This window comes from Syngnathoides biaculeatus, chromosome 3 (genome assembly GCF_019802595.1).
Source record: "Syngnathoides biaculeatus isolate LvHL_M chromosome 3, ASM1980259v1, whole genome shotgun sequence".
NCBI lineage: Eukaryota > Metazoa > Chordata > Actinopteri > Syngnathiformes > Syngnathidae > Syngnathoides > Syngnathoides biaculeatus.
This window is the reverse complement of record NC_084642.1, coordinates 14,453,394-14,480,924: the sequence shown is the minus strand read 5'-3', so window position 1 is coordinate 14,480,924 and position 27,531 is coordinate 14,453,394. Positions and strand designations below refer to the sequence as shown.

Below are 27,531 nucleotides of genomic sequence, written 5' to 3'. Positions count from 1 at the left end.
AAATTTGTATGGCTCGCTCAATTGAAATGTGCAGAGGAACTCATCTGTTCAAATAAAGCCACACAAAAGCAATACACTTGATATTTTTTTAACAATTTATTCAGATTAACATTTTCGTAATCATAAAATTTGGTTGACAGAAAACCGCTAAACAATGAAACACATTTGTGTGCAAATACTTTTGTGTACATTTGGGGAACAGTACAAATACTGAATGGAAAAAAAAAAAATGTTCACCAGGAGAAAAAAAAAAAAAAAAAAGCTACAAAAGTACTCAATAAAAGGTTCCTTGACTTAATTATGGCTGATGATCATGTGACGTGTTTTTCCCTGAAAAAAAGTGCTTACGTTCCCAACAAAGACATCCAGTGAATGCTGTGCAGTGACAGGGCTTATCTACAGTAGCTCGTTTTTTAATGAGGTCTGAGACACCAACGTGAGTTGTGTTTACACCAGCCGTATTGTGCCAGAGCCAGTCACGATGTTGGCGGTCAAATGTCACAGATCTCCCTTAGAGTCTGATCCAGCAACTGCTTTACGCTCAGGTCCTCTTCTTTAGCACGATTGAGTTTATCTGTTAATATAGCAATGGCAGCATTAAGACCCGTTCAAAAACAAAAAGTGCAAACACAGGAAGCTCTAGTCAGGATTATACTGTACACATTTTTAGACAACGTGGTTACAAAGTGTAAACCAAGCGAGTTAGTACTTCAATATTAGTGACCATAATATTTTGAATTTCAGTAACAAGCAGGGCTGTGGTCAAGACTGCATGAACTGACTAAATACATTTGAAACAGCTGACAGTTAAATTTGTCGACCGTGTCGATGTTTGCAGTCAACAGAAGATTTCAGAGCATTTTGCAGCTGTTCAAAGTCAAAGCTTAGTTTCAGAAAGATTTAGCTGTGAATAGATTTAAATGTCTGTAAAAGGCTACTTTTGGGCAAGTATTTCTAAAGAAAAAAATATATATATCCATCCATCATCCATTTTCTTTGCCGATTATCCCCACAAGGGTCACGGGAGGCTGGAGCATACGCTGTCAACGGGCAGGAGGCGGGATACATCCCGAACTGGTTGCCAGCCAATTGCAGGGCACATCGAGAACAGCCACGCTCACAATCACACCTACGGGCAATTTAGACTGGCCAATTAATGCAGCATGTTTTTGGGATGTGGAAGGAAACTGGTGTGTCGCGGGGAGTGCTGGAGTCTATCCCAGCGGTCCACGGGCAGGAAGCAGGCTACACCCTAAATTTGTTGCCAGCCAATCGCAGGGCTCATTGAGACAAACAGCCGCACTCACAATCACATCTACGGGCAATTTAGACTGTCCAATTAATCTTGAATGTTTTTGGGATCTAGGCGGAAGGCGGAGTGCCTGGAGAAAACCCACGCAGGCACAGGAGTAACTTGCAAACTCCACACGGGCGGGGCCGGGATTGAACCTGGGTCCTCAAAACTCTGAGGTCAATGCTTTCCAGCTATATATTTGGTATTTGCAATAAATGATGCATGAACAATTCTCTCCAGGGCCTTGAATTGTAAAAAATTGGGAGGGACGCAAATCGCACTCAGCACTATTTAGCATTTCGCTATTTTTTCAATTTGCCATTGACAAACACAGACCAAAAAAGTCACAGCAACAAATTCTTCCATATGTCACTTGTTGTGGCCATAATTAATTCTTTATAGATAGATGACAAATTCAAAGAAAAACCTGAATACAGGACTTCATTTTATCAATAAGACTTCTGTGGGCTTGTGAAGCCCTTTGAGATGCTTGTGATTAAGGGCTAGACAAATAAAAATGATTATCCACATGACAAAAAAAATAGCTATGGTCCAAGAAGTAACTTGGGTTAAAAATTTTTTTTTGAAAAAAAAAAGAGAAAATTACTCTTTCATTATAGGCTTTGCCAACATGCCGAACAGGCCATCTTTGGGTGGAGAGCTTTGGACGCGTTAAGTACCCACACACTGGATTTTTTTGCGCCACGACTGGAGCACATCATCCAGTGTGTGAATCAAACTTGCTTGCAGGCCCATTTTAAACTAGCCCACTTGTTTTGGGGCTATTTAAATCAGTGTAGATTTACCACACGAAGTAAGGCAATATTTCCAAATCTCTATACACCGGCATCTCTGTTGCATTTTCAAAATAGATCAAGGCACAAAGGAGCAGATTAATCCATATTAGAATTCTTTGTCTACAGTCAACGGAAGCGTTGGCTTCCTAATTTGGTGGGAAGCGTTTGAAACGCTTTTAACTGCCTCCTCCTGGATTAGAGCGGAACAGCAACAAATTTAATGTACAGAGTGGCCAATCAGCACAGCACAGCACCAGCACCTAATTTGTTAGCTTTGACTTGCTGTTCTGGGAAATTTACTCATATAGAGGAAAAAAAAAAAAAAAAAAGCATTCCGTGTGGTTTCACTCTGATTAGCAACCACAAGATCAACATTAGCTTCTTTCTGTAAAGTACACATTTTAGTACAAATTCTAATGAATGCCACAGCCCTGATAGTAACTGAGGAAAAACAAATACCAGGCATTAGCTTTCCAGTGCACAACGTTCCACTGAGGAGTCTACTTGAAACATGCATAAGGAGGATAATCGTCAGAAAATTGTCCACCCCCCGACTTAAAGCACCCACTGATTGGAGCTGCGGACCACAGCTGCTTGAATATGCTCTTTGCACCAAAGTGTGAGGACGTTTGTGAAGTAGGTAAATGCAAAGTGGACCCGCTCAAGCCTCATTTAAGGCTACCCGCAGCTCGGTGGTGAGAAGACGGTTTTTCTCGAGCTGCTTGTGAAGGTGGTCTTGACAGTAGGAAGGCAGTGAAAGAAGGGAGAGGAGACAGGAGGCAGGTTAGTAGCAGACAAAATAAAGCGGAAGATAGTTAGTCGTTTGGACCATCAGACTTGAGTACTTGAAAGAGCTTTTGTTGGCCATGAAAAACATTTCATAACAGATTAAATATGTTATCGTGTCTACCAAAACAGAGAACAGAATTTTAAACTATATTTCAACAAATAGTTGATTCAATGGAGTGCCTGCCACCCATCAAGTGTGAAATTTACCTAAGATCCTTTATCTTTCTGTAAATGTGTCTGTCTACACTGTTCACTTTTAACTGTAGGGTTACAAAACAGTGCCAGTAATTCTTTGAACCAATTAATGTGATACCTTCAGGCATCTGGACATTGCACCCAAGGATGAACTAGAGTTGCACAAGTTCACAACTCTATGATACCTTGACCAATTTCTTTCCACTCTTATCATTTTACACAAAGTAGCAGTGTGATTCAGATGGGCCTCAAATGTATCCAATTCAAATACACCCACAGGCATTTCTGTCATTAACTCAAATGTCAATAAAACAGAAGAATCACAAGCCGACAAAGATATCGCATCACCATCAAGGTTTTCCCAAATTATTTGAGGGCATACTAAGCTTAGTGTACGTAAACTTTCGAAGTAATGAGAATTGCCTTAAAAAAAATATGGTCATTATTCTGGCATTTAGCAAATAGATATAATTTGGGTAATTCTAACTGACCAAAAATAGGAAAAGTCTATTCTGATTTTATGTCATAGAGGTGGGGAAAAAAATGTGTGTCAACATCTGATTTGAACAAAGTCTAAAGTCCAACACTTATAGAGATTGTACATTTGGAATATCTGAGTTTTCACAAGAGAATAAATTTTGGGCCAGTACTTTTTTTTTTTTTTTTTTTTTAAACACTCTTGTTCCGAAAGGTAAACCTAAACAAGTGCTATTTAGAGAAGAATACAAATAGAAATGTTGGTTATATAAACTGACTTACATTCACAGTAAGACTCCAGTATCACCATACACCTTGGCACGTTTTAGCTATACAGGTAGATACCATGGTACTTGAGAGGAATTCATTCAGTGACGAAGCTTGTAGCTCAGTTTACTTGTAGTAATTTCTTGAATATAATGCGCACCTATGTACAATATGCACCCGAAGTTAACCTCAACATTCTGTGAAACGGTTCTGCCCATTTTTACAATGTATGAATTTGCTTCGACCCATATGATTAAAAAGATCTTTTATTTTTTTCTAATACTTATTCTGGTGTTAACCACTTTATATGAACGCTTAATACTTTTTATTTTTATGTCCCTTTTTTTTTCATTTACTGCCCTACTTCTATTTACTAAATTAGAAAATACAGTTCTACTCATATGTTCGATTACACAGGCAGAATTTGAAAGATGGGTAAAAAATTTTTTAAAAGGGCTATGGGAGACATTTAAATATATTTTAATAGGATTCAAATTGAACTGTCAATCATTTGGTAAAAGCATTATCATTAAACAAAAACCAAATTGAGCATTGTTGTTGAGATAGGTTTAAATGGAAAAAGATGACACGCTTTGGCGACCCCTAACGGGACAAGCCAAAAGGAAAAGAAGAAGAAGTTCAATCAATCCTATTTAAAAGTAAATAAATAATCCGAACTCTGTCAGGGTATATAAACGTATGAAAAAAACGTACATATGTGCCCCGGTCGTATTCAGAGTAAAAGTGTAGACTAAAGCTTTTTCATAGCCTTAAGAGGCAGTAGCATATTGGAATGAAAATGTTCATTTTCGTAACATCTAGATGGCAGCATACATTTATAAAATGTGAACCCCCCCCATTTTACCCTTTACCCATGTATAATGCGCACGACTAATTTAAATATGGGAAGGACACAAATTTGCATTATACACGAGAAACTACGGCCAATTGTGAAGAACACGCAAGGCATTGGGCGAAAATTAGGGCGTTCGCTGACACTACTCAGCGCATCTGAAGCGTGCTCTTACCTCATCTTAGTTTTGAACATCAACCAAACAATGAGCGACAACTCATAACTCAAACTCCTAAACTTTTAACTCAAGTCTTAACTAATCCCAGTCAATGGGGAAATTGAGGGTTAAAAAATGTTTCACTATTCACACTAACATTTTACGTGCCCCCAAAATGTTAAGCAACATCACTGCCAAGAATCTAATTGTTTTGTAATTAATCAATTTTATTTTTTTTTACATTTTATCACTTGTATGACAGTTTTAAATGTTTTGCATTATTAAAGTATTGACCGTATAGTTGATACAGGTTTTATTAAAGTGACAGTTTGATCCTGAACATTTACATAATTCCTGTGGCATTCACGTCCTATCTTAACGGCTCCACTGTAAAGACAAAATTGCTGTTCAAAACGGGTCCTCCCCAAGAAAAAAGGGGAACAGCGATTGGGAGAGGAGCTTTGGAGTTTATTCAAAAGCTATTTGATAAAATAAATTAAAACAAAAGAAAAAAGCAAAGTACAAATGGAAGTGAGGAAAAAGGTGTAGGGGCTGACAGATGGAAAATATTTTTTATTTTACAGCAAAGTAAAATTGCTCAAAAAGGTGTGCATGAGATGAACAAATGGGTGGTGGCAGCAGCGGTGGCCCAACGTGCAGAAAGTGGTAGAAGAGGGCAGTACAGATACGACACAAAACAGTAAATTGCGGTAGCGCCGAACAGGAAAGAGATGTTGACCGACCAGCACGTGGCTTCTGAGACGTACATATTTAGCTGTAGAAGGAAAAGAACAAAAAAAAAAAAGTGAAGAAAAATGAAAAGGCATTGTGAAGCATGCAGAATGGAGGAATTGACCCCTCCGTACAGGGCACTTAACCACGCCTCCTGAAGTGACGTCACGCCACGTGCGCTGACGTCAGACAAACAATTGGGAAAAATATCGGCGCAGCAAGAAAGGAATAGAGCGAAACTGTCCGATTTACCGGCTGGTTTCTCACTCGCATTCTTAGCCAACAGCAGGGTTCAAGTATTTCAGCGAGGGGCATTTCATTTATTTACATGCATAGCGACGGAGAAACCATTGATAGCGCGAGATCTTTCCAGAGTCAGAGGAAGACCGAGAAGCCACATATTATAACCCAAAGACGAATTCGTCATTGACAGTTTCCTATTTTCGTGATACATATCACACTTGTGTGCAGAATCTGTATATCCGTTTGTGAACCACCGTATGAAGGAAAAGGCGGCGAGGCTTGATTTAAGAGTTGTTTCTCTCGTTTTCTTTGTGTAACGTCACACGCTCCCCACAATAATTATTCTTAAATTAGTGCCGAACCTACGCCAAGTCCCGACCGAGTACGACAATCACTACTTTAGTGTCCTCAGACATCCTTCCTTCAGTCTTGGTGTCTCGGTGGACGTCGAAGGCTTTTAGGACTGCTAGTCCGGTTTAGCTTAGCTCATTAGCCGCGAACAAAGGGACACGTTTGTGCAGTTAGATCGCAAAATATCGCTCAACACAGATCAAGTGTGTCAATCATTCACATGTAGCTATATTATGCAAGCGAAGAACTGCTAATTCATTTATATGAGACATGTATTGAAAAATCAAATATACGGCATACCTTCGTACTAACAAAGTCCGGTTTAGCTTCGCTCGGGAGCACCGAACAGAGACACGTTTGTGCAGTCAGATCATCGCAAAATATCGCTCAACACAGATCAAGTGTGTCAATCATTCACACTTAGCTACGTTATGGAAGCGAAGAACTGCTAATTCATTTATATGAGACATGTATTGAAAATCAAATTTAGGGTTTACCTTCGTGCAAACATATCTGTTCCGATTGACGGATTCAGTTGATCATGCGGTCTTCCTCAAAGTTTTATCCATCAAAGACATTTTTCGTACTCGGTCTTCTGTTCCGGTTGATTTTAGATGGATTCAGTTGATGATGCGGTTTTACACAAAGTTTGATCCATCAAAGACATTTTTCGTACTAGGTCTTCGGTTTTGGAAAGGGTACGCATTGAACTCCACCAACTAGCCTTTCAGATACCCGTCGTCACTATTATAAAGTCCATGACTACACCTCTTAACCATATTTTTTGTTAAAGAACCCAAATACGCGATAAAACGCCAACAGAAGCTATACTGGACCATCCAGCCAGCGTTGTCTGAGATTTGAGTCCGAGATTATGCAGATCTCTGGCCTCTCATTGGTCAGTGACGCGGATTGCGCAACATCCACGGAGGGGTCAATTGGATGCAGGAAAGAGGAAGGGAAGCTGTTGTATTTTCAGATTCTAAACTGAAAAGTGCATAAATTATTCTTGTTAATATTAATTATTAGCTATGGGTTCATTGCAATAAATTAAAATATCATTAAAAAGTTCATTAATTTCAGTCGTTCAATTCAAAAAACTGATTTTTGTACGCTATAATTATCCACCCATCCATTTTCTTTGCCGCTTATCCTCACGAGGGTCGCGGGGAGTGTTGGACCCTATCCCAGCTGTCAACAGGCAGGAGGTGGGGTACACCCTGGACTGGTTGCCAGCAAATCACAGGGCACATAGCGAGAAACAGGCACACTCACAATCACACCTAGGGGCAATTTAGAGTGTCCAATTAATTTTGCATGTTTTTTTGATGTGGGAGGAAACTAGGGTGCCCGGAGGAAACCCACGCTAACACAGGGAGAACATGTAAAGTCCACCCAGGTAGGGCCGGGATCAAACCCCAGTCCTCAGAACTGTGAATGTTATAAAAAGTACCACCCAGTATGTAGTCGATCTACAATATAAAGGTTTCACATTTTAAATTGAACTACTGAAATGGCTATATTTTCTAGACACATCTAGAGTGATTTTATCAAACCCAGACGTACAACAAGGAAGGAACTATATTACGTTAGAATGGTCAATGTTGTGTGGCGAGACTACTAATAAGGAGTTGCACGCATGCACGCACGCACACACGAGCATCATTATGAATTACATGGAAGTCATGTCGTTGAGGGCGTGGTCCAGCTCCTCGCTGATGGCCTTGTACTTCAGTTTCTGGGCATACAGCTCATCTACAGTAGAGGAATTATTACCAAGGCGGTGGAGCGGATTGAGACAGAAAAAAAAAAAAAGGGGAGGAAAAATAAAGTCAGTGAACAGAGACAAAAAAAGAACAACTGAAGAAACCATGGAAGGGAGGATGACAGAAATAGGAAGGCAACAGCTGCAGAGGTAGTGACAGATTCCGGAGGAGTCACAGAGAAAAAAAAAAAAAAAAAAGCGTCCACCCCGTCACCTGCAGGGCTTGAACAGCCAACTGATTGGAACCTAAGACACGTACGCTGAGGCGCACCCCTGCCAATGCGAATTACAGCGTGGCCACGTCAACATCTGACTCGTGATAAACCATTTAAAAGACTGACGCACGCGTGACCAATCCGACACTGTATTACGTTTCAAAGAATCACTTCTAGAACTACACTTTTAGATGTCTGATTACATTGAAAATTAATTGATTCATACCCTCCAGGTCATCAATGGTCTTCTCAAGCTTGGCGACCGATCGCTCGGCAAACTCAGCACGGGTCTCAGCCTATGAGGTGAGAAGAAAATGTAAAAATAAATTAACAACCTTAGTACAGAAAATTTGAAATTTCTATCCAAAAATTGATTATTTTAGCTCCTAATAGGGCAATGAACCATTTTGGTAACTTAGCCAAAATAGACATGGACCAAATTTGGTTCATTCACTATACGGCCACTTGATATGACGGGAAAAACTGAATTGACCATCGTGGAAAAAAATACATTCATTACACTGATGTGTTACATCATCATGTCATACTTAATTGGGAAAAAAAAAGAGAAATTGCCTCAAATAAAATGAAAAATGATACGTTGCCAAATCTGCACAACCTCCTCACCTCTTTCAGCTTGTCTGTAAGAACCTTGATCTCCTCCTCGTACTTGTCCTCCTTCTGCGAGTACTGTAGTTACACATGAGTTAAAAAAAATGTAAGTAAAAGGAGTGTCACAACACTGCAGACAGCTTCAATGATGACATTCTTCTCTTCTGCTGGTTTACCTTCTCCGCCTGAGCCTCCAAAGACTTCAGGTTGTTTTGCACAGTCTTCAGCTCCTCCTCAAGCTCAGAGCATTTGCTGTAGTTTTAGTTATAATTGGGAAAAGAGCACATAGACAGAAATGAAACTATATCCAGGTGAAATTATTATTTTGAATGGTGAGGGTCTTTACCTCTCTGACAGCTCAGCACGCTCCTCTGTACGTTCCAAATCACTCTCAATGATCACAAGCTTACGGGCCACCTGAAGTTAAACACGCAAGACGAGTTAGAACTAAGTTTTTCAGTAGTCCGCCATCTGAGAAACATGCCTCCTCGTATTTCCGGTCAGCCTCCTCAGCGATGTGCTTGGCCTCCTTCAACTGGATCTCCTGCAGCTCCATCTTCTCCTCATCCTTCATCGCCCTGTTCTCAATAACCTTCATACCTCTGAAGCGGATACAAATAATTTGGTTAATTCAAAAAGGGAACCACCAGCAGGCTAAAAAGTATTTTCTGGATGCGTGCGCTTACTTTTTGTCAAGCAAAAATTATGATGATTCATTTCATGATACAGGAACTATGGTGTCAACTAATCAAAATACTGAATGGTTTAGCCATCTTAATGCGAAAGAGGTGAAAATTTAAATAAAAAGGTGAGCATATGATCTGACCCACAATTTCATTCTAAAACCAAGTAAACCAGAGAAAGTTATAAATGCACTCCCCCGCACCTGCAAAAAAAAAAAAAATGCTCATGATATGTAAAGATAAAAACCATTTACAATTGTTGTAACAACATTCTTTGATAGTTCCTTGGAGGACTTCCTTATTCCCTGTTCTAAAAACATCTGACAGTTTACTACAAATTTCCATTCCTACAGTGCAGTCTAATACTAATCTACACTACTCGAGTCATAAAGCCACATCCATCCCTTTTCTTATTCCGCTTATCTTCACAAGGGTTGCGGGAAGTGGAAGTGCGGGAGCCTATCCCAGCTGTCAACGGGCAGGTGGCGGGGTACACCCTGAACTGGTTGCCAGCCAATCGCAGGGCATATGGAGACAGAAAACAGCCGCACTCACGTCACATCTAGGGGCAATTTAGAGTGTCCAATTAATGTTGCATGTTTTTGGGATGAGGGAGAAAACCGGAGTACCCGGAGAAAACCCAAACAAGAAAAGGAAGAGCATGCAAACTCCACACAGGCGGGGCTGGGATTGAACCCTGGTCCTCAGAACTAAGGCCAACGCTTTATACTGTAGCTGTGCCACCCATAAAGCCACAATTACAGTAAGTATCTATTCTGTAAATATAATTGATTCCATGACTATCTTGTAACTTAGTTTACTAGTATTTAAAATTATGAGCGGTATGCAGAATGCGGGGCGGATGACGTCTCTCAAGGCATTGAATATAGTGACAACTACTGCATGAATTATGGTACATGCGTTCATTTTGAATTAGAGGCACTAGCCTGTATAAAATATACTGTACATAGACATTCTTACACCATCCAACAAACAATTTCAGTGGGTGCCGTTTGGAACCTCTAAATACTGTACTTCAGGATCATTGTAAACAGAGGACCGACATTGTTTTCGTCTTTTTAATGTGGGAGGGCCAATAAATCGGGGTGGGACCCTACACTGCGCATGAGGATGTGACCTGCACCCATGCAATTCTCAAACAAAACCCCAGGGTAATTGCTATAAAAAGCCCATAATTATTAAACCCACAAATGCTCAAAATATCAAGTGAGTCAAAAGTAGAGGTAGTTGAAAAAAAAAATTGTAATTAACTCATATATTTTGGGGGCAAATAATTTGTCAAGAACAAAGAAAAGTTCATTCTAAAGCACAATAGGCCAGCTACCAAAGGAAGGTAAAATAAAGTGAAGGATAGGATACAAAACAAAAGGCAGCTATTAGCAAGGGGCGGAGCATAAGAAGGAAGACTGTCAGTAAAATAAAACAGGTCTCTAGTAGAAAGAAGGTATAAAAGTGGATTGAAGCAATGAAAAAAAAAATGGAAAAAGGAAGGAGGAAATTACAGAAGGCAAAAAAAGTTGGCTTAGGTGAAGGAAGTTCAGGTGCATCTCAAATTTGAAAACTTGAAGCAAATTCTGTATTCCACCATTGCAATTTCAAAAAGTGTAATTATACACTTTCACCAAACAATACTTTTCAGAAGCCCAACCTCATTTCCCTACTAAACACCTCATCTCTTATGTGCTATTCTAATTTCTTGGAGATGGTCAAATGTATAAAAAGCGGTTTTGAATTTGGGTAGGAATTTAGGCAGAAAGGTTTTAGTGAATGAAGGATGGAAGTAAGGATGCAAGACTAAAAAAAATCTTGAAGGAAGCAAACTCACAAAGGAAGGAAGATTAGAAAGGGAAATGTTTTTTTGTTTTTTTTTTTAAACTGGACAGGTCTGAGGGGAGGAAAGATGTGAGAAGTAGGTACGTTGCAGCAACGCAAGGATGAAAGGAAGGATGCAAGAATAAAAAGACGTAGTAGGACAGCAAGAAAATAAGATGTGTCATGGAAACGAAAATATTTAAGTGTACAGTATTCCTACTTTTTTGACCCACCATTTACAATGAGCCTTGTTCTCGTATACGCAATGCTGCAATGCAACATTTGGTCAGCAGTGGCCTCACTGAGGCAAATGCTTGGGAGTGGTCTTCCTACAGCATTGGTCAAGAACTAAAATCAGGTACTCCAGAACTAGTTCAAAAGAATCAACAACATTTGATGTCACAGTTTTAGCCTATTTTCAGAGTACTTGAAAATGGAGCATTTTAGTGATGCACAAGTGCAGGTGTAAGGTGACTGACAGTTATCTCTATTTAACCCTTAAGATAGTAATAAAAGCGCAAATAAGGTCAAAAATGGGTCTCTAATCTATGTGGCTGTGATTCAAACTCTGTACTGGAGGTGTTGGGAGTGGTGTTTGACGGCCTCGCAACGGGCCCCCACCTCTCGCTCTCATCAGCGGCCTTCTCAGCCTCCTCCAGCTTGGTCAGGGCTGTGGCCAGACGCTCCTGCGCACGGTCCAACTCTTCCTCAACCAGCTGGATGCGTCTGTTCAGGGAGGCGACATCACCCTCAGCCTGGGAAGGGCACAAGACTAGACATCAGCCAGTTCGTCGGGAGAATTCGCATAAGACCTGCAGCATCCCAAAAAAAAAAAAAAAAAAAAATCTAGGGCGTGGTGAGGGATGCAGAAAGGAAAAAGGGGTGGTGGGTAGGCAGTGTGTCTTTGTAGCAAACTTTGCGTTGAATCATTTTGAAGTATGGGACATTCTATGGGCACATGGTGCTCAAGAGGTGCTCGTGGGGCTGAGCACAGGGATGAACCTGTCGCCAAGCTAGCTTCCTCGCTCCGGGGCGTTTTCAACGCCAGTGGGAGGGTGCTCACTTCGAGCTCCAGCTCCCAGAGTGTTTGTATATGCACGTATGGAAATAAAGCGCCGCTGTCTGGGCCTAGCCGCCACGCTTTTTGACCAGATTTACGCCTAATACCGTCGGCAACCTCGACACTAATTGCCTTAAATCATTAGCGTCGACTTACCGCCTCCCTCGCGCTCCTCTCCAGGTTGAGCTCCCGCTGGAGTACGGCAGCCCGGTCTTCCGCCGCATCCGCCTGCTCTTGCAACGACTTGATTTTCTTCTTCACCGCTTCCAAGGAGCTCCCGCCGGCCATGGTCGTGCCCTGACTCGCGTCGGTTTCGTTGCGGCTAAGCTACGCTCGGTCTCGTTGGCCTCCTCCGCGAAAAGGCGCCGCCGTTGGGACACAAGAGGCGAGATGCGGCGCGTCAGCTCCCTGCCCCCACCGCACTTTAATCAAGTCCTGATGGGGATTGGGACGTGCCACCGAACCCGGAAGTGACTCGCCTCGTACGAACAGTCTTTCCACGTTTCATGTCCAATCAAATACAGACACTATTAATTCCGATAATTGTATTACCTCGTTGTTTTTTTCATATTGCAATTTTCCAAGTCGTTGATAAGTGAGGGCGACCTAATTAAGGACGATTAAAATGGGCACCCCCGAATGGAAAATTGAGCTAACCCAAAAACTGCCCGAATTCAACAACGTAAACAGGAAGCTTCATTAGCGATATAAATGATTGCAACTGTACGTATTTTATTATTATTATTAATATTATTATTATATTTTACCGATTGAGTAAGTAACAAACCAACTAAATAACGAATAACGTATTGACAACCTAACTCATTGAGTACATAACTCACAAATTCCCCAATTAACTGATTTACTAACTAAAAGGTTGACTGACTGACTGACTGACTGACGGAGGGAGGGAGGATCTCACTATGTTACTGATTATCTCACCCACTCACTTACTCACTCAATGAGTGCGTAACTTACTAAGTATTTTCTTAATTGAATGACTAACTTAATAATTGATTTACAAGCTAACCAGTATACTGCGAAAGATGAATTTGTTTGGTTTTGGCAATCAAATCAAACGAACATTTTTTCTGATACTTGAGACTAAAGCTCACCAATAAGTTTATATATAATGTTTAATTTTTCTGTGTAATGTACCAAATAAAATTAGTTTTCAATACTGTGTATCATAAATGTCACCGTTGTTTGTATTAGGATAACTAATAATGGAATAACTAGTACAGTAATCTGGGTAGCACAGTGGCCTCGTGGTAAGCACATTTGCCTCAGTTGAAAGATAATGGTTGCTGTTCTCCACCTGTTTGGGTGTGTTTTCCGACCACACTGCAAAACATTTTTGTTTATTGGAACGAATGGTTGTTTTTCTATGTGCCCTGTGATCACCTGGGGACCAATCCAGGGTGTACCCAGCCTTTCGCCCTTTAATCATCTGGCACAAGTATAAAGGATAGATATTAAAGGGAATTAACAGGGTGTCTATTTCTATATACTAAATAAAAGATTAGATGATTGTGTCTGTGTTATTTGGCCCTGCGCATAAAAAATAATGGAATGAATGGGAAAGTAAACTGCTGTGTTGGCCTCAGGGTTAGCACATCCTCTTTACAAGTCACATTCACGGTTTGAGTTTGCATGTTCTCCCGTTGGTTGTGTGTATTTTTTTAAAAGTAGCCTACTCGAGCTTCCTCCCAGATTCCAATAATATGCATGTTAGGTTCACTGGAGATTATATATATATATATATATATATATATATATATATATATATATATATATATATATATATGTATAAGCTTAATCCCAACCGAATTCAGTCTGTGACCAGGTGGGGGGTGCTGAATGCATTCCTCTACTGGTGGGAGAAGGGTGGGGACGGGGGGGGGGTGATTTCGGCCACTGCGGAAATTCAACAAGTTGACAGGTGTTAATGTCAAGCCTTGTGTGGGAATGTGAGTTTCAATAGTTGTCTATATAAGCCCTGTGACTAACTGGTGACCAGTCCTGGGTGCACCTAATGTTTTGGGTAAAGTCATCTGGGATAGGCTCCAGCTCACCCTTGACTTCAATTTTATTTTATTTTTATGTAAAAATATTTTTAGTTATTCGCAGCCTGGCAGCTCAGCTGGAAAGCATTGGCCTCACAGTTCTGAAGTCTCGGGTTCAGTCCTGGACCTGCCTGTGTGGAGTTTGCATGTACTCCCCGTGCCTGCATGGTTTTCTCCAGGCACTCCGGTTTCTTCCCACATCCCAAAAACATGCGACATTAATTGGACACTCTAAATTGCCCCTAGGTGTGATTGTGAGTGCCACTGTTTTCTGTCTCCATAAGCCCCGCGATTGGCTGGCAACCATTTCAGGGTGTACCTTGCCACCTGCCCGTTGACAGGTGGGAAAGGCTCCAGCGCTCCCGCGACCCTCATGAGGATAAGCGGCTAAAAAAATGGGTGACTGGATATTCGCAGCATAATGTCTGAATTACAAATTGCTTTGAAACACTTTTACTGGTTGGTCCTTGAGATAAACAAGCCACGTTGTCAAAAATGTGCTAGTTTTTCATTTTGAAATATTTTATGCATAGACTGCCACTAAACTCGTGTCATTTAAACTGAGTGTGGACAAAATGAAGACAACTTGTGTTAAGTGTGACAAGGTCAAGGTGCACATGCAAAGACACATGTAAAACCGCTTCAATGTAACATGACACCGGTCCTCAGTTTGGTGCCACCGCCTGCGGAATGCAGTCAGGAGGGCCGGGTGAGCTTGTGACCTTACCATATGGAGGACACAACGCTAAATATAATATTCAACCCACAGGTGTCTCCACTTGATTATTGCATCGCATAGCCATTAATGTACGATTTGGGGAGGTTATTTCAAGGTTAGACAAATGTGGCCTGGACTCACGTCTGTGGCTTTCTTCTCAGCCAGCTCCAGTTTTTCCTGAGCATCCTTCAGTGCCTCGGAGTATTTGTCCAACTCATCCTCTGTTGCCTTCAGCTTCTTCTGCAGTGCCACCAGGTCATCCTCAAGCTGGGAAACACCGGAGCAAGACCTTTATCTTTCACAGTCTTTTACATTGTACTGTACACAAATTTGAAAAAATATATTTAGGACGTTTTTTTTTTTTTTTTGTCAAAGTGGCTTTTTTAGAGTAACTCAAATGACTACAGACTATCTGTGTGGTGCGATAAACCTGGCCAACAAAGATGTTTCTGATTCTGGTACAGCAAGTAACAAATCATTAAGGGCGTTCTTATTGGCTCCCGCTGCTAGTAATTTTGGGTATACTATTTTGAAAGGATGGTGAAGAGGCATCAGTGTGCGCGCGCAATCGTCATTGGCACAGTGCGTAAAAGCGCAGGAGCGAACGCGCCCCTTATCGGATGCCGACCTGTTTGCTCCGGTCCTCGGCCGCTTTCTTGTCCGACTCGGCCTGCTCAGCTCGGTCCAAGGCATTCTCCTTGTCGAGCTTGAGCATCTGCATCTTTTTCTTGATGGCATCCATGGCTGCTTAAGTGGCGGTGCTTTGCGGGCAAAAGTAATTAAAGCGAGAGGAGGAGAGAGGAAAAAAGAGAAGAGGCCTGTGGAGAGGTTTGGGTCGGAGCGTCTGAACCACACAAGACGCTAAGCTGGAGTGCGAGCTGGCCCAGGCCCTGGCGAGTCAAATATGTCTTTTTGGACACTGGACACCAAATACTTTTTTGGACACGACTGCAGCTGCTTGCCAAGGCACAAGCCAGCCCCCACCCTTTTTCCTTTTTGTCTTTCTTTCTTTTTTTGTTGTTGTTGTTGCGAAAGTCTTCCCCGATTCGCTCCTTGGAGACGGACGTCAATCAAGCAAGCGGCCACCCCTCACACGTACAGCCCTATTTTGAACAGCATCCACGCAGTTAGTTACATGAAGGAACATACTAATAATAATGATAAATGACCCAATTAGCCCCCACCCAACCCATTGTTTTAGCACTCTTTGTGTTCCTCCTTTGTGATCTGATAAAGCAACAATAAACCCGGTTTTCCCAAACCACGAGTTTGACAACTTTAAAGTGTCAAAGGACATGCAATAAAAGCCAAAGCAAAAAAGGCTGTACAGTAAATTCAAACTGAATTGGAGCGAATTCTAATGGGTTTTTTTTTACCTTGTAGAAAAGATTGTATTTATTTGTTAGTCTTTCTAGTATTATATTATGTTTTTTGCCTTTTAGAAAATATATATTTAATTTATTCGTTTATTTATTATGACATTATTAATAAAACAACAAAGCATCCCTTTACTATATTTGTTTTTAATTATAAAAATAAAGAATCAATTTTGGTAGTGTTTTGATGTATTACTGTATTCCCTTGTGAAAATATGTATTTAATCATTATGATGTACTTTATATTGTATTGAATTTATAAAATACAGTGAATAAATCTGCATTTACTCACTTGTGTTGTTCATTGTCTTTGTTTCTATTTTGAAATGTTTTTATATTTGGGGGAAAAAAAGTTTAAACTTAATTTTAAGTGACTTTCAAAGCAAATATTGTCCATGTATTGTATCAAACGACTTTCTCAGCTTTATAAAAAAAATTACTAAAATTTACTAAACAGATATAACTAATATATTAATGAGAAGGCATCGATTTATATTGTATCTCTTTATTATATCTAGATCTGATCTTGCCTGATCTATCTATCTATCAATCTATCTATCTATCTATCTATCTATCTATCTATCTATCTATCTATCTATCTATCTATCTATCTATCTATCTATCTATCTATCTATCTATCTATCTATCTATCTATCTATCTATCTATCTATCTATCTATCTAATCTAATCACTTGCGTTCGACACCCATGAGAGATAAAGTCCCGTCTGGGTATCCCGTGCTTGTGAACTATTCATGCAAAGCAAATCTATCTGATTGAATAAATCCGGTGTGGAAGTTGGACCCCCCTGTGTGTGGGGTGTCACGTTAGCTCCTGGCAGTTTGTGTTTGTGTTCCAGGGATCATTTGGACAGCTCTTGGCTGGCTTACTTTAACATTCCGACTAACACCGGACGGGCTTTGGTCTCCCCGTGGAGGATCATCATCATCTTGTCCCAGCGTCTTTCTGTACTGCAGCCCAAACTCTTTAATTGGCCACCATGGATCCAGTGGCTTTTGGCTTTTCAACAGTCCCCCACCTCTTAACCCCCCCCCCCCCCCCAACTAAGGCCCGTTTGATAATTCACAAGGCCACTGCCACCAATGCAGCTGTCTCACACCCAGTCTGGGCCAAGAGGAGCACATGGTGAGGTAACAGTAGCTTCCTGACCGCTGGTGTGAACCACAGAGGGGGATTTATCTGCAAATCTAGATTATCATACACAAAAAATGGCTGACATTAGCAGCAGTAACTACAATGAATACATGACACATTGGAAAGCTAGAATGTCCAACTAAAAAGGCACGTTTGCTGACAGGAATACAACTGGAAATTCATGGGTATATCCCAACAAGTGTCCCGTCAGTTCTTTACGATCCAGTCAGTCATCTGGACTGCAGTCTCAGTTTGGTGGTCTGACCTGATGTCTTTTCCTTAGTGTTTTTCTTTTCCAAGAGCGTCAACTGTCACCATTATGTCACCCTACTGCGTCCTTTTCAACAGCCACACATAGCAGTCCATCCATCCATTTTCTTTGCCGCTTATCCTCACGAGGGTCGCGGGGATTGCTGGAGCCTATCCCAGCTGTCAACGGGCAGGAGGCTGGGTACACCCTGAATTGGTTGCCAGCCAATCGCAGGGCACATTGAGACAAACAGTCGCACTCACAATCATACCTAGGGCCAATTTCGAGTGTCTAATTAAGGTTGCACGTTTTTGGAATGTGGGAGGAAAACGGAGTGCCTGGAGGAAACCCACGCAGGCACGGGGAGAACATGCAGACTCCACACAGGCGGGTCTGGGATTGAACCCAGGACCTCAGAACTGTGGGGCCAACGCTTTATCAGCTGATCCACCGTGCTGCCCCACATAACAGTCAATAATTCAAATACATTTTTTGTCACCTTACAGACTTTTATTGCAGTTGGTTTTAGGATGACATTCAATGTTGTTTCAGTTAAACCAAGATCGTAGATATAGATATGTCTACTCGTATAAACATTTAAAATGCTTAAAGATCCGATTTCAGTGGTTCGTAAATGTGACCATAACAGAGTATGCGCTAAAAGGGATTCTATATCTAAAAGGGGGACAAGGAACAGCTGGTGGTGGCCGTAGTCTACGTCGCCTGCTCAAATTTTAGTAGCGCACAAATTTAGACGGGCGGGCGGGCCTGCATACGGCGTTGCGGTTTACTGCTGACTAAGAAATGCCATCTTGTTCTGACACCAAAGCCCACTTAAAAAGGAGCGCTCATTAATTGCTGACCCGATGGAACGCAACCTCTCTGTTCTCCGCTCGGACGTTAAGAACAGTAACATACATCGTGATCCAGTGGGAACAAATGTGAGAAATTATTTTGGGTTTCAATATTTATTAAAGAGAAATTAGAAGAGCAATAATTGCGAATGGAATCACAGGCCGTTAAATTGGGAACATTAGGACATGCGATTGAGCCAATGCAGGACAACTAGTGAAATATATAAAATATGTTGGTTGGTGGGCTTTTTGCCACATTCAAAAACATGCACGTACGTTCAATGAAAACTCTAAATCACAGGTGTGAAACTCAAAGCCCGGGGGCCAGATCCGGCCCGCCGCATGATTTTATGTGGCCCGTGGAGGTAAATCATCCTCGTGTACTTCCATGATTCTTGTGAAAATCTGTACCAAAATTTCAAAGTCACGTATCATAAATGATAACATTGAGACATAAGTATTTTTGTGTTAGCAAACATGAACAATGTTGAAAAACCCCATTACACTTGATCTTTGATTCAAGACGAAAGTAAATGTGATGAGGCGATTAAAGATTATGGTTTTAGTCATAACGGCCCTCTGAGGGAAACCGTAGCTACGATGTGGCCCGTGACAAAAATGAATTTGACACCCCTCCATAGGTGTGAATGGTCGGACATATATATGTGCTCTGCGATTGGCTGATGACCAGTCCAGGGTCCACCCCACCTCTTTGCCAAAGTCAACTATGATAGACCCCACCTCACCCATGATCCTATTGAGGATAAGCCGTGTAGTAAAATGAAAAGATGACTATTGTGGAAAAATCTGCCAAAGTTACAAAAATTAAAGTTTCCATTTAAATTATGACCCTGCAAGAGGTTACATTTCAGGGTGTACTCCGCCTCCAGCTCGTTGACAGCTGGGATAGGCTCGAACACTCCCTGCGAGCCTTGTGAGGATAAGTGGCTAAGAAAATGGATGGATGACAGAGCTAAACCCCAAGTGTTCCCCCCAAATGGTGCTACGATAGAAGAGGACCAACTATGGTGAAGAAGAAAAGTGATAATCATCGAACCAGATGGGGGGAAAATATAATCATCCAACCTGCAATTGGACCTATCAAATGCCAGCGATTTAAAAAAAAGATCACTTCAAAACTTTTTTCACTCTAACAGTGACCAATACCTGCAAAACGTAATAAATAAATCACTGAGAAGTAAAAATAATATTGGTGCTATGGCTGTGTGACCAATCACGTTAAGACGCATGCGCCTCCAATTAACCTGAAGTATGAATTTGCTTTTCCTGACATTTGGATGCCTGTACCATAAAACACGGAAGTAAATCATCATGCTCACACACAAGAATGTCAGACAATGCAACACTTTATTTGCAGTAAATACAAAAAAATAATAATTTTGTCGTGGCCGGATAAATATCTCTTATATGTCTTTATCGTCTATCTTTTAAGAGTAACACTTACAACATCTGTAACACGTCTCACAACATTCTAATGGTGACATAAAACACTTATGTCACGTAGCTTCTTACATAGGTGAAGATGGGGGGAAAAAGCCTATCCATTCATAAATCGACAATTTAAAACACATTTTTAAAAGGGGGTTTTGATGGACACACAAATCCAGTTTCTTGTTGGATTTAAATCCAAGGAGTACGCGCCAGATCCAGTTGTCATCTGAAGAAAAAGGCCTGCAGTGAAACAGCACTAACATCCCTCAAAAAGGCTTTTAAATGTGTCACAATGATGAGAAAATGCAGGACGACCAGTTCTGTCATTCCTTAAAGTGACCTGATATGAGTCAGAATCTTGAGAAACATTTTACTACAGTGAATCCAATTATATCATCCCTCAGGGAGGGCTTCAAATTTTTCAGCATGATCAGAGCCCACTTCATAAAAATGCAGTGAACAATTCCATTTTGCCCTAAAATGCCCTTTAAATGCGTCACAATTATGAACTGTTATGCAATAATATCATGCTCTTAAAAAAAAAAAAAAAAAAAAACCTCGGGTTAGTTTTTATCATCCCCTTGGAAATGCTTTGCACGATTCAAAAATGAACAAGACCCACTGTGAAAATGCTGTGAACTCATTTCATCATCCCTTCTAACAGAATTATGAGAAACGTGCAAATGCAGTGAGCCAGCTCTATTGTCCCCGTTTTGATGTTTCATAATGACGACAATTATAACAATGCTAACAGCCACAATAACAACAAATGAGAAGCTCCATTGCCCAAAATGCGTTTGTGCTTCCGCTCACGCACACACAAACCAATGTGTTGGCTACGGACTAAGGCACTAATAAGAAAACTCACACAAAATACAAAAAAACCTCCATTCATCCTAAAATGCCAATTTTAAGTTACATAGAAGTATTTGTACGTGCCATAGGTTTGAAATATGATATGATGCACATGAAGCCATGCACTAACCTGATTCAATGTATGGTATGCTGTAATACAGGTCATAAAGTAAGGCAGAAAGCCACTACAATCACATTTTGGTAAATAAAGGGCTCATCTATTGCAGGTAGTATATTCAGAAAAGCCACACCCTTCAGTAAAAAAATAATAAAGATTGACTATTTTCAATCCATGCTGCAGAACCGTGTTAATTACTGTCACGATGTCTCCTATATTTGTCTCACATGACGTCGTAGAGTAAATCAAATCCTTTTTTTTTTCTCTTTATAAATAAAAAAGTTGTGCTTTGAGGTGTTATCAGCCAATTCAAGAAATAATTTCGCGGCGGAAGCAAAAATAAACATCTTTATTATTACTGTATTCATTCTTTGCATTGATCTACATAGGACACCGACGCTGCTCTCTACAGCACCATCCTCGTTATTGCATCAAATTCATTTCCCCGAAGTGTGAAAAGAGCCTGAAGGTGTTAAGATTTCTGCTCATAAAAAAAAAAAAAAACTTACACTAAAAATAAATATTCCTTCCATAGTCTCGATATGTGGCCTTTGAGTCTTGAGAGGCTGCACACTGTAGATTCAAGGTCGAATACAAACATGCAGAAGATTACTGACCATGTTAAAAAAAGTCCATGAGTCAAATTTACAGCGACAGACACGTAAATGTAAAACCATCTTTCGGTGATGGGGTCACGTGACTTCTCACGGCCATTAATAGACATTCAGACAACATTGTTAGCGTCTCAATGCAGGTAAACAATCGTTTATGAATGAAACATTTCACATTCGGTTTGAGATCGGTCCAAGTAGCTACGTTGTCGCGTGGGGGACACACACAATCGCGATGTTTCTGTCCCAAAAGTCGTTTCAAGACCACCCGGGACTCTTTGCTTCAAATAAGTCTCACAGCAGAGGAGATTTTTCAAGAGCAAGCCGCTTGTGTCCTTGTTTTAATTGTTGTCCTCGCGCAGTTCGCTCGGCAAAAACTTGTACTGCTGCTGCCGGATCTGGGCCAGCTTCTTGCGGGCTTCCTCCAGCTCCCGTTCCTTCCTCAGCATCTCCTCCTGGGCCGCGATGATCTGCACGGGCCAACGACGAATAAACTTTGAGGCATTTGTCACGCTACGCCTTTCTTCAATCGGGTGAGGAAAGAATAATGCAAAGTCTAATGTGGCAATAAATCAATAAACCTTGTACCTGCACACGTATTTGGAGCAGCAGTTGAAAAGACGGGGAAAAAAATGGACAAAAATATATTTTTTAAAGAAAATGGTTTAAAAAAATACTTGCAGAATACTGACTGTGGTATCGTCTCTATTCCTATTGTAAAAAAGTAGGCGTTTTAATTATAAAACTGTTTAAAAAAATGCCAAATTTCAAATGAATGTTTCCCCCTTACTTTTACATATATTTAAGTTTTTAATACACAAATACATAAACTGGACCTCCCACCCCCTATTTGTTTTTATAAAGCATTTCAAAAATATTGAATTTACACATACCCGCGTTACCGTAATTCCCGGCCTATAAGCAGCGACTTTTATCACATGCTTTCATCCCTGCGCTTTATGCGGTGATGCGGCTAATTTGTGCATTTTTTCTAACGGCCGCAAGGGGGCACTCGAGGGGAAACGGTAAGAGTGAGACCGGTGGAATATATGTGCTGAGGAAGTGACTTTTACCGGTCCGGCCCTGTTAACGCTGTGCTAGCTTGTTGCTTCTGTGTGACTGCTTCATCGCAGTGATTTTTACCGGTATGTTTTTTTTTTTTTTTTTTTAAACGACCCTGTTAGCACCTCGCTAACATTAGCACCGCGGAAAATTAGCGCTGCACTAGCTTGTTTCTGCAGCGTCTCAGTGATTTAGGTATCTTTTTTTTTTTTTTTTTTTTTTTTTTTAACCAGCCCTGATCGTGCTACTGTGTTGTTGCTATGCTAAGATAAGATAGGGTATTAAAACTTTGAAAACTCTGTGTATCGTCTTTCTTTGTAAATATCTCGTGTTTCAAAATGGTCACTTGCGGCTTTTACACAGGTGCGTCTTATGTATCTACCAAATGGTATTTCATTTACAAGTGTACTGGGTGAGGCTTATAATCCCGTGCGCTCTGTAGGCCGGAAATTACGGTAAATATTTGGGTAAAGGATCAGAAAGATGTCAAAGGATTCCCTCCCATGCAGAAGTTAAGAAAAAAAATATGCTTCTACAAATAAAAAAATGTGTATTATTCACAGAAAAGGGGGATGTAAAAAAAGCGATTAATAATTCTTATTGAAAGAGAAACGAATGCAGATGTTTAAAAAAAAAAAAAAAAAAGGAAAAATGGTGGTTAAATTAAAAAAGAAAAAAAAGTACTGCTTGGCCAATGCTTATTGGGCCAGGTAGCGGCAGTGACCAACCAGATGGAACTGTCTGCACTGTGGTAAAAAAATGTAAAGAAAGGTTTGCTGTATAGCAGTCATCTGCTACTTTGTAAAGAGCACTGCTGGCCCCTAGAGGACTGGAGTAGAATAGTACTGTTCTGTTCATTTTGATTTGGGCAGATGGATGTGGTTTTCTTTTCTGTCTTGACACACGTCTGGAATATGCTACTACAAATCACAACCAATGCATTTATCGAGATAAAAAAGCCTGCTAATGTCACAAGACAATAACAAAACAATTCAAGCATACAATAATCCTTTTAAATTACGAAACACTTGATTTACTTTGATTCCTTGTCAATGAAGAGTAACAGTTGACAACAGACTCCTACTCCTACTAATAATCAATCAGCGATACCACAAAATTGACCCAGGGCCTTTCAAATTATTTACCTGAGCAATCCCTCCCACGAACTTGGTCTTGACCACCACATTGTCTTCGTCAGCTTTGTCAAACGCTGCCTTTTGGGCGGCTCTCACCAGATTATCGGACGCCTTCTTCACTGCATTGCCAGCAATCTGGTTGAACACGTAATAGGACCATCACATAGGTGAGCCGGAAGTACAAAAACCTTGCACACTATTATTCCACGGATACTTTAAAGCATCGTACAGTATGTAACGTAACAACATAATATTGGGAGGTTAGGCAGATGTGTGTGAGTAAGCACCCTGCAAAAATTGGGAGAATTGTGAGAAAGAAGTAAAATGAGTATCCAGGGAATACTGGGAGGGCTTGAACATGTTTGCTAGCACACTTTGCAGATAAATAGATGAACAAATGAATAAAAATAATAAAATAAGGGAGACTCCATGGAATAATTAGAAAGGTCAGCAAGTAACCAGTTGAGTAACTAAATACCACCCCCCCAAAAAAAAAAAAAAAAAAAAAAAACCAGAAACTGAAGTCAACAACTATCTGAAATGTGCACCTGCAGTCTTCTCATGGCTTCAGAGTCTTGGTCAGCCTTGACCTTGCAGGCCACCAGCAGCTGCGCAGTGGAGGCGGCCACCTGCTTGGCCGAGGAGATGAGCTTCTCCTCGCTGGCGTGGCCTTGCACGGACGCGTTAGCTGCCTCGCACAGGTTGCTCGTGGCTGCCGCCACCATACGTGCCTGGGAGAAGGCGCACGTTTTGTCAGCCATCGTGTCTAGAAAGCGTCAAAGTGAATCAAAAAGGTTCCGCCGCACTCACGGCCGAGATGAGCCCCTGAGACCACTGTCCGTCGTCGACGGCGTTGGCCGGGATGGAGCCCACTTTGCCCTGAGCCACCAGCTCCCTCTGGGCGGCCGAGGCGGATTTGACCAGGGCGCTGGTGGCGGCGGCGATGGACTTGGCCGCCTCCAGGATCTGCTCCTCGAAATTCAAACTTTCGTCCGCCAGCTGAGGGAAAACAAGAACAACACCTTCCCATTCAATATTTGTCAACTACTGTGTATACTTGTGTACCGCTCGCCACCCTGACTGCCCCCTCACACGTAAATCAACATCCTGGTATTAAAGCACCAGTCAGAGTATTTTTTCGCAGCAAACACGGGCGAAAGTTGTCTACGCTTACTTCCACTATGCTTTCATCCCAATTTTAATGTGAGTACTTGGAAGAGATTTTCCGAAATTTCCCCAAGAATAATGTAAGAATGTTATATACAGTAAGTGCGCCTTGATGAAGGTGTAAAATTTGATGCTACATCAAATGTCGATTGTATGTTATTTATTGTTCGTTATGGAGGAGGATGACACCAAACTATCTTTTGAGTTTTTGGGAGGAAAATGTAGCTGTATTTTACTAATATATTTTGAACATTTTCCTCTATATGACTATGATGGTTTGATTTTGTTTTAATTTATAGATGCCTACCCCGTTTTTTTTTTTTTTAAAACAACTTCAGTGAGTTTATTGAGATTTTCAGGTAATTATAATTATGTTATTGTGATGTAATTTGAATTTTGTTTTAAGCATGAACATTCATAAATATATATATTTAAATAAACACACATATACACACAGGGTGTCCCAAAAAATGTATACACACTTTAAATAATGTGATGTTTATTACAATTCCAATAATTTTTAACATGTAAAAGAATTTACAAATAACATTTAAAGTGTGGATACATTATTTTGTGACACCCTGTGTCTATATATATACATATATATACCAAAATCAAGGTCTGTGTGTCTGTTTTCATAGAAGCGGTCTCCTGCATGTTTTGCATGTGCCTGCATGACTCCAAGGTTTCAACGCCCTCTTGAAATAAACAAACTAATAATACATACTAGAAATTGTATTTTTTCCACATGAAAAAGAAACCAGAATTTTAAATTTTCATTTATTCATTCAAAATGATCGTATTCATCTTAATGACCATTCTGTTCCTTCTTTGGTTGTTTTTGACATCTTCCTTAATGGATCATTTATTTACCATTCATTTATGAATCATTTATTTATCTAAATCAAAATACTGAATGATGCTGAGGTTGAGTGTCTATGAAGGTGTACAAAACCGGTGCAAATCCAAAGAAAGTCTTGATGGAGGTCTACGCTCACGGCAAACCGACGCCAAAGAAACGGTATTGTTCAGAGAAAGGCTGCAGGGGCTCCACATCAAAATGTATTAAGGTGAAGTGTGTGGATTAATAGCACATGTAATCACTCTCGCTCACCACACACACACACACACACACACACACACACACACGCGCGCACACACACACACACACACACACACACACACAGACATACACGTACACGCACACGCACACGCACCACAAGTCTGTAGACAGAGCAGGGCACTGTAGGAATATGTTTGATATATAGTTGGGACTGAATAACAACCTAATATATCAAACATATCAGACAGAGCCCTGCAGAGGAGGCCTCCGGAGGCGGGGGCAGGCAAGGCAGGGAGACAAGAAGAGGTGGGTTTTTTTTTCCGTTTTTTTTTTTGGGTGATTTGGTGATTTGATGTGGGATTTATAATGTGCATAAGTATGAACAACAAGGGGATTTAGCTCTGTCTACCACAGATGGAAAGATGGGGAGGGGGGTGAAACATGGCAGAAGGCAATAGGGCCAATTCTCGTGTTGGATTAAAATAAAAGGTTCATAGACAAGCAGAAGTAAATTAATTTGGTCGTAAAACGAGTAACGAGTGGTGGCCCTAATTGGAGGTTGGAGGTTTGTGGGCAATATGTCAACAGGGAGGAGACAACAAGAGACAACATTCGCATTCCTGGGAACACTTTTTTTTTTTTTTTTAAATCACCATTGCTTACACTTTAGCAACTACAATCCAAACTAATTCCTTAATAGTTTGATATAGACGAAAAAAAATTGTAGTGGACAAGACTATTACCCAAATATTCTACTTACTAGCATTATACTTAAAATTTTTTATTTCCATTTTTTTTTTCTTTTTACTGATGTTCTATACTGTGCACTGGGATGTTCCAGTTTAAAATGCAGGCTGGAATATGAATGATAAGTGGAAGGAAATGGATCAGAAAATATATCAACTTCATACATATTAAGAGTCACTGATATAATGTATAATACATATTTAATTGTAATTCAATGAATGGTATCATAGATTTTCATTAGAATTATTTTTGTTTAGCATTTAATTTTCTTACATTTTCATTATACATAAATTATACATATATATATATATCCATTATGTATAAATACTATAAATGTACAGTACAAACTGTGTATCCCCATTTTTATGGAAGCTAAATTTCATGCGTGTAACAGCTTTAAGGCCTCTTCGATGGAGCCAAGACGTCTCATTGACTCCAAGTGACAACTCGGAGGGGGAATACGGACTCAATATTATATTATATGTTATATATACAGTATTTGCCAATGAGCTTCTTGTTAGAGAACAGAAAGTTGCATTGAAACAAACAGTTCGACATTTGCATTCGAACGTTTAGAGA

General features: G+C 40.5%; 2 protein-coding genes across 9 annotated transcripts in view; both read right to left on the bottom strand.

Moving 5' to 3' along the window:
* Positions 1-81: 81 nt before the first annotated feature.
* On the bottom strand, positions 82-16,251 carry LOC133498068 (tropomyosin alpha-1 chain). 7 transcript variants are annotated; one of them, XM_061814480.1, is made up of 9 exons: positions 15,736-16,247; positions 15,249-15,374; positions 11,885-12,018; positions 9,232-9,349; positions 9,094-9,164; positions 8,924-8,999; positions 8,763-8,825; positions 8,362-8,431; positions 82-574 (listed from the first exon to the last, which is right to left on the bottom strand). In XM_061814480.1, exons 1-9 carry the CDS (start codon positions 15,847-15,849, stop codon positions 492-494), a joined length of 855 nt encoding a protein of 284 aa, XP_061670464.1. In that variant the 5' UTR covers positions 15,850-16,247; the 3' UTR covers positions 82-491. The 7 variants fall into 7 exon arrangements, with proteins under 7 accessions (XP_061670464.1, XP_061670465.1, XP_061670467.1 ...); XM_061814483.1 differs by lacking the exon at positions 82-574 and adding an exon at positions 582-2,826 and having other exon boundaries at positions 15,736-16,250; XM_061814477.1 differs by lacking the exon at positions 82-574 and adding an exon at positions 5,246-5,604 and having other exon boundaries at positions 15,736-16,251.
* A 5,248-nt stretch (positions 16,252-21,499) lies between these two features.
* Positions 21,500-27,531, bottom strand: part of tln2a (talin 2a) — a 104,188-nt gene continuing 98,156 nt past the window's right edge. For both annotated transcript variants that reach the window (XM_061814475.1, XM_061814476.1), the window contains exons 55-58: positions 24,786-24,974; positions 24,524-24,706; positions 23,985-24,110; positions 21,500-22,247 (exon numbers count right to left, since the gene is read on the bottom strand). In XM_061814475.1, the coding sequence (XP_061670459.1) occupies positions 22,119-22,247; positions 23,985-24,110; positions 24,524-24,706; positions 24,786-24,974 (627 nt within the window). In that variant the 3' untranslated portion in view covers positions 21,500-22,118. The remainder of the gene's footprint in view (positions 22,248-23,984; positions 24,111-24,523; positions 24,707-24,785; positions 24,975-27,531) is intronic.

Coding starts and splice junctions, on each gene's coding strand:
- LOC133498068 (XM_061814477.1), bottom strand. CDS start 15,849: ATGGATGCCATCAAGAAAAAGATGCAGATGCTCAAGCTCGACAAGGAG. Junction 12,019..15,248: donor CTGAGAAGAAAGCCACAGAC/GTGAGTCCAGGC, acceptor TGCCCTTCCCAG/GCTGAGGGTGATGTCGCCTC. Junction 8,432..8,762: donor TTACAGACAAGCTGAAAGAG/GTGAGGAGGTTG, acceptor CTCACCTCATAG/GCTGAGACCCGTGCTGAGTT.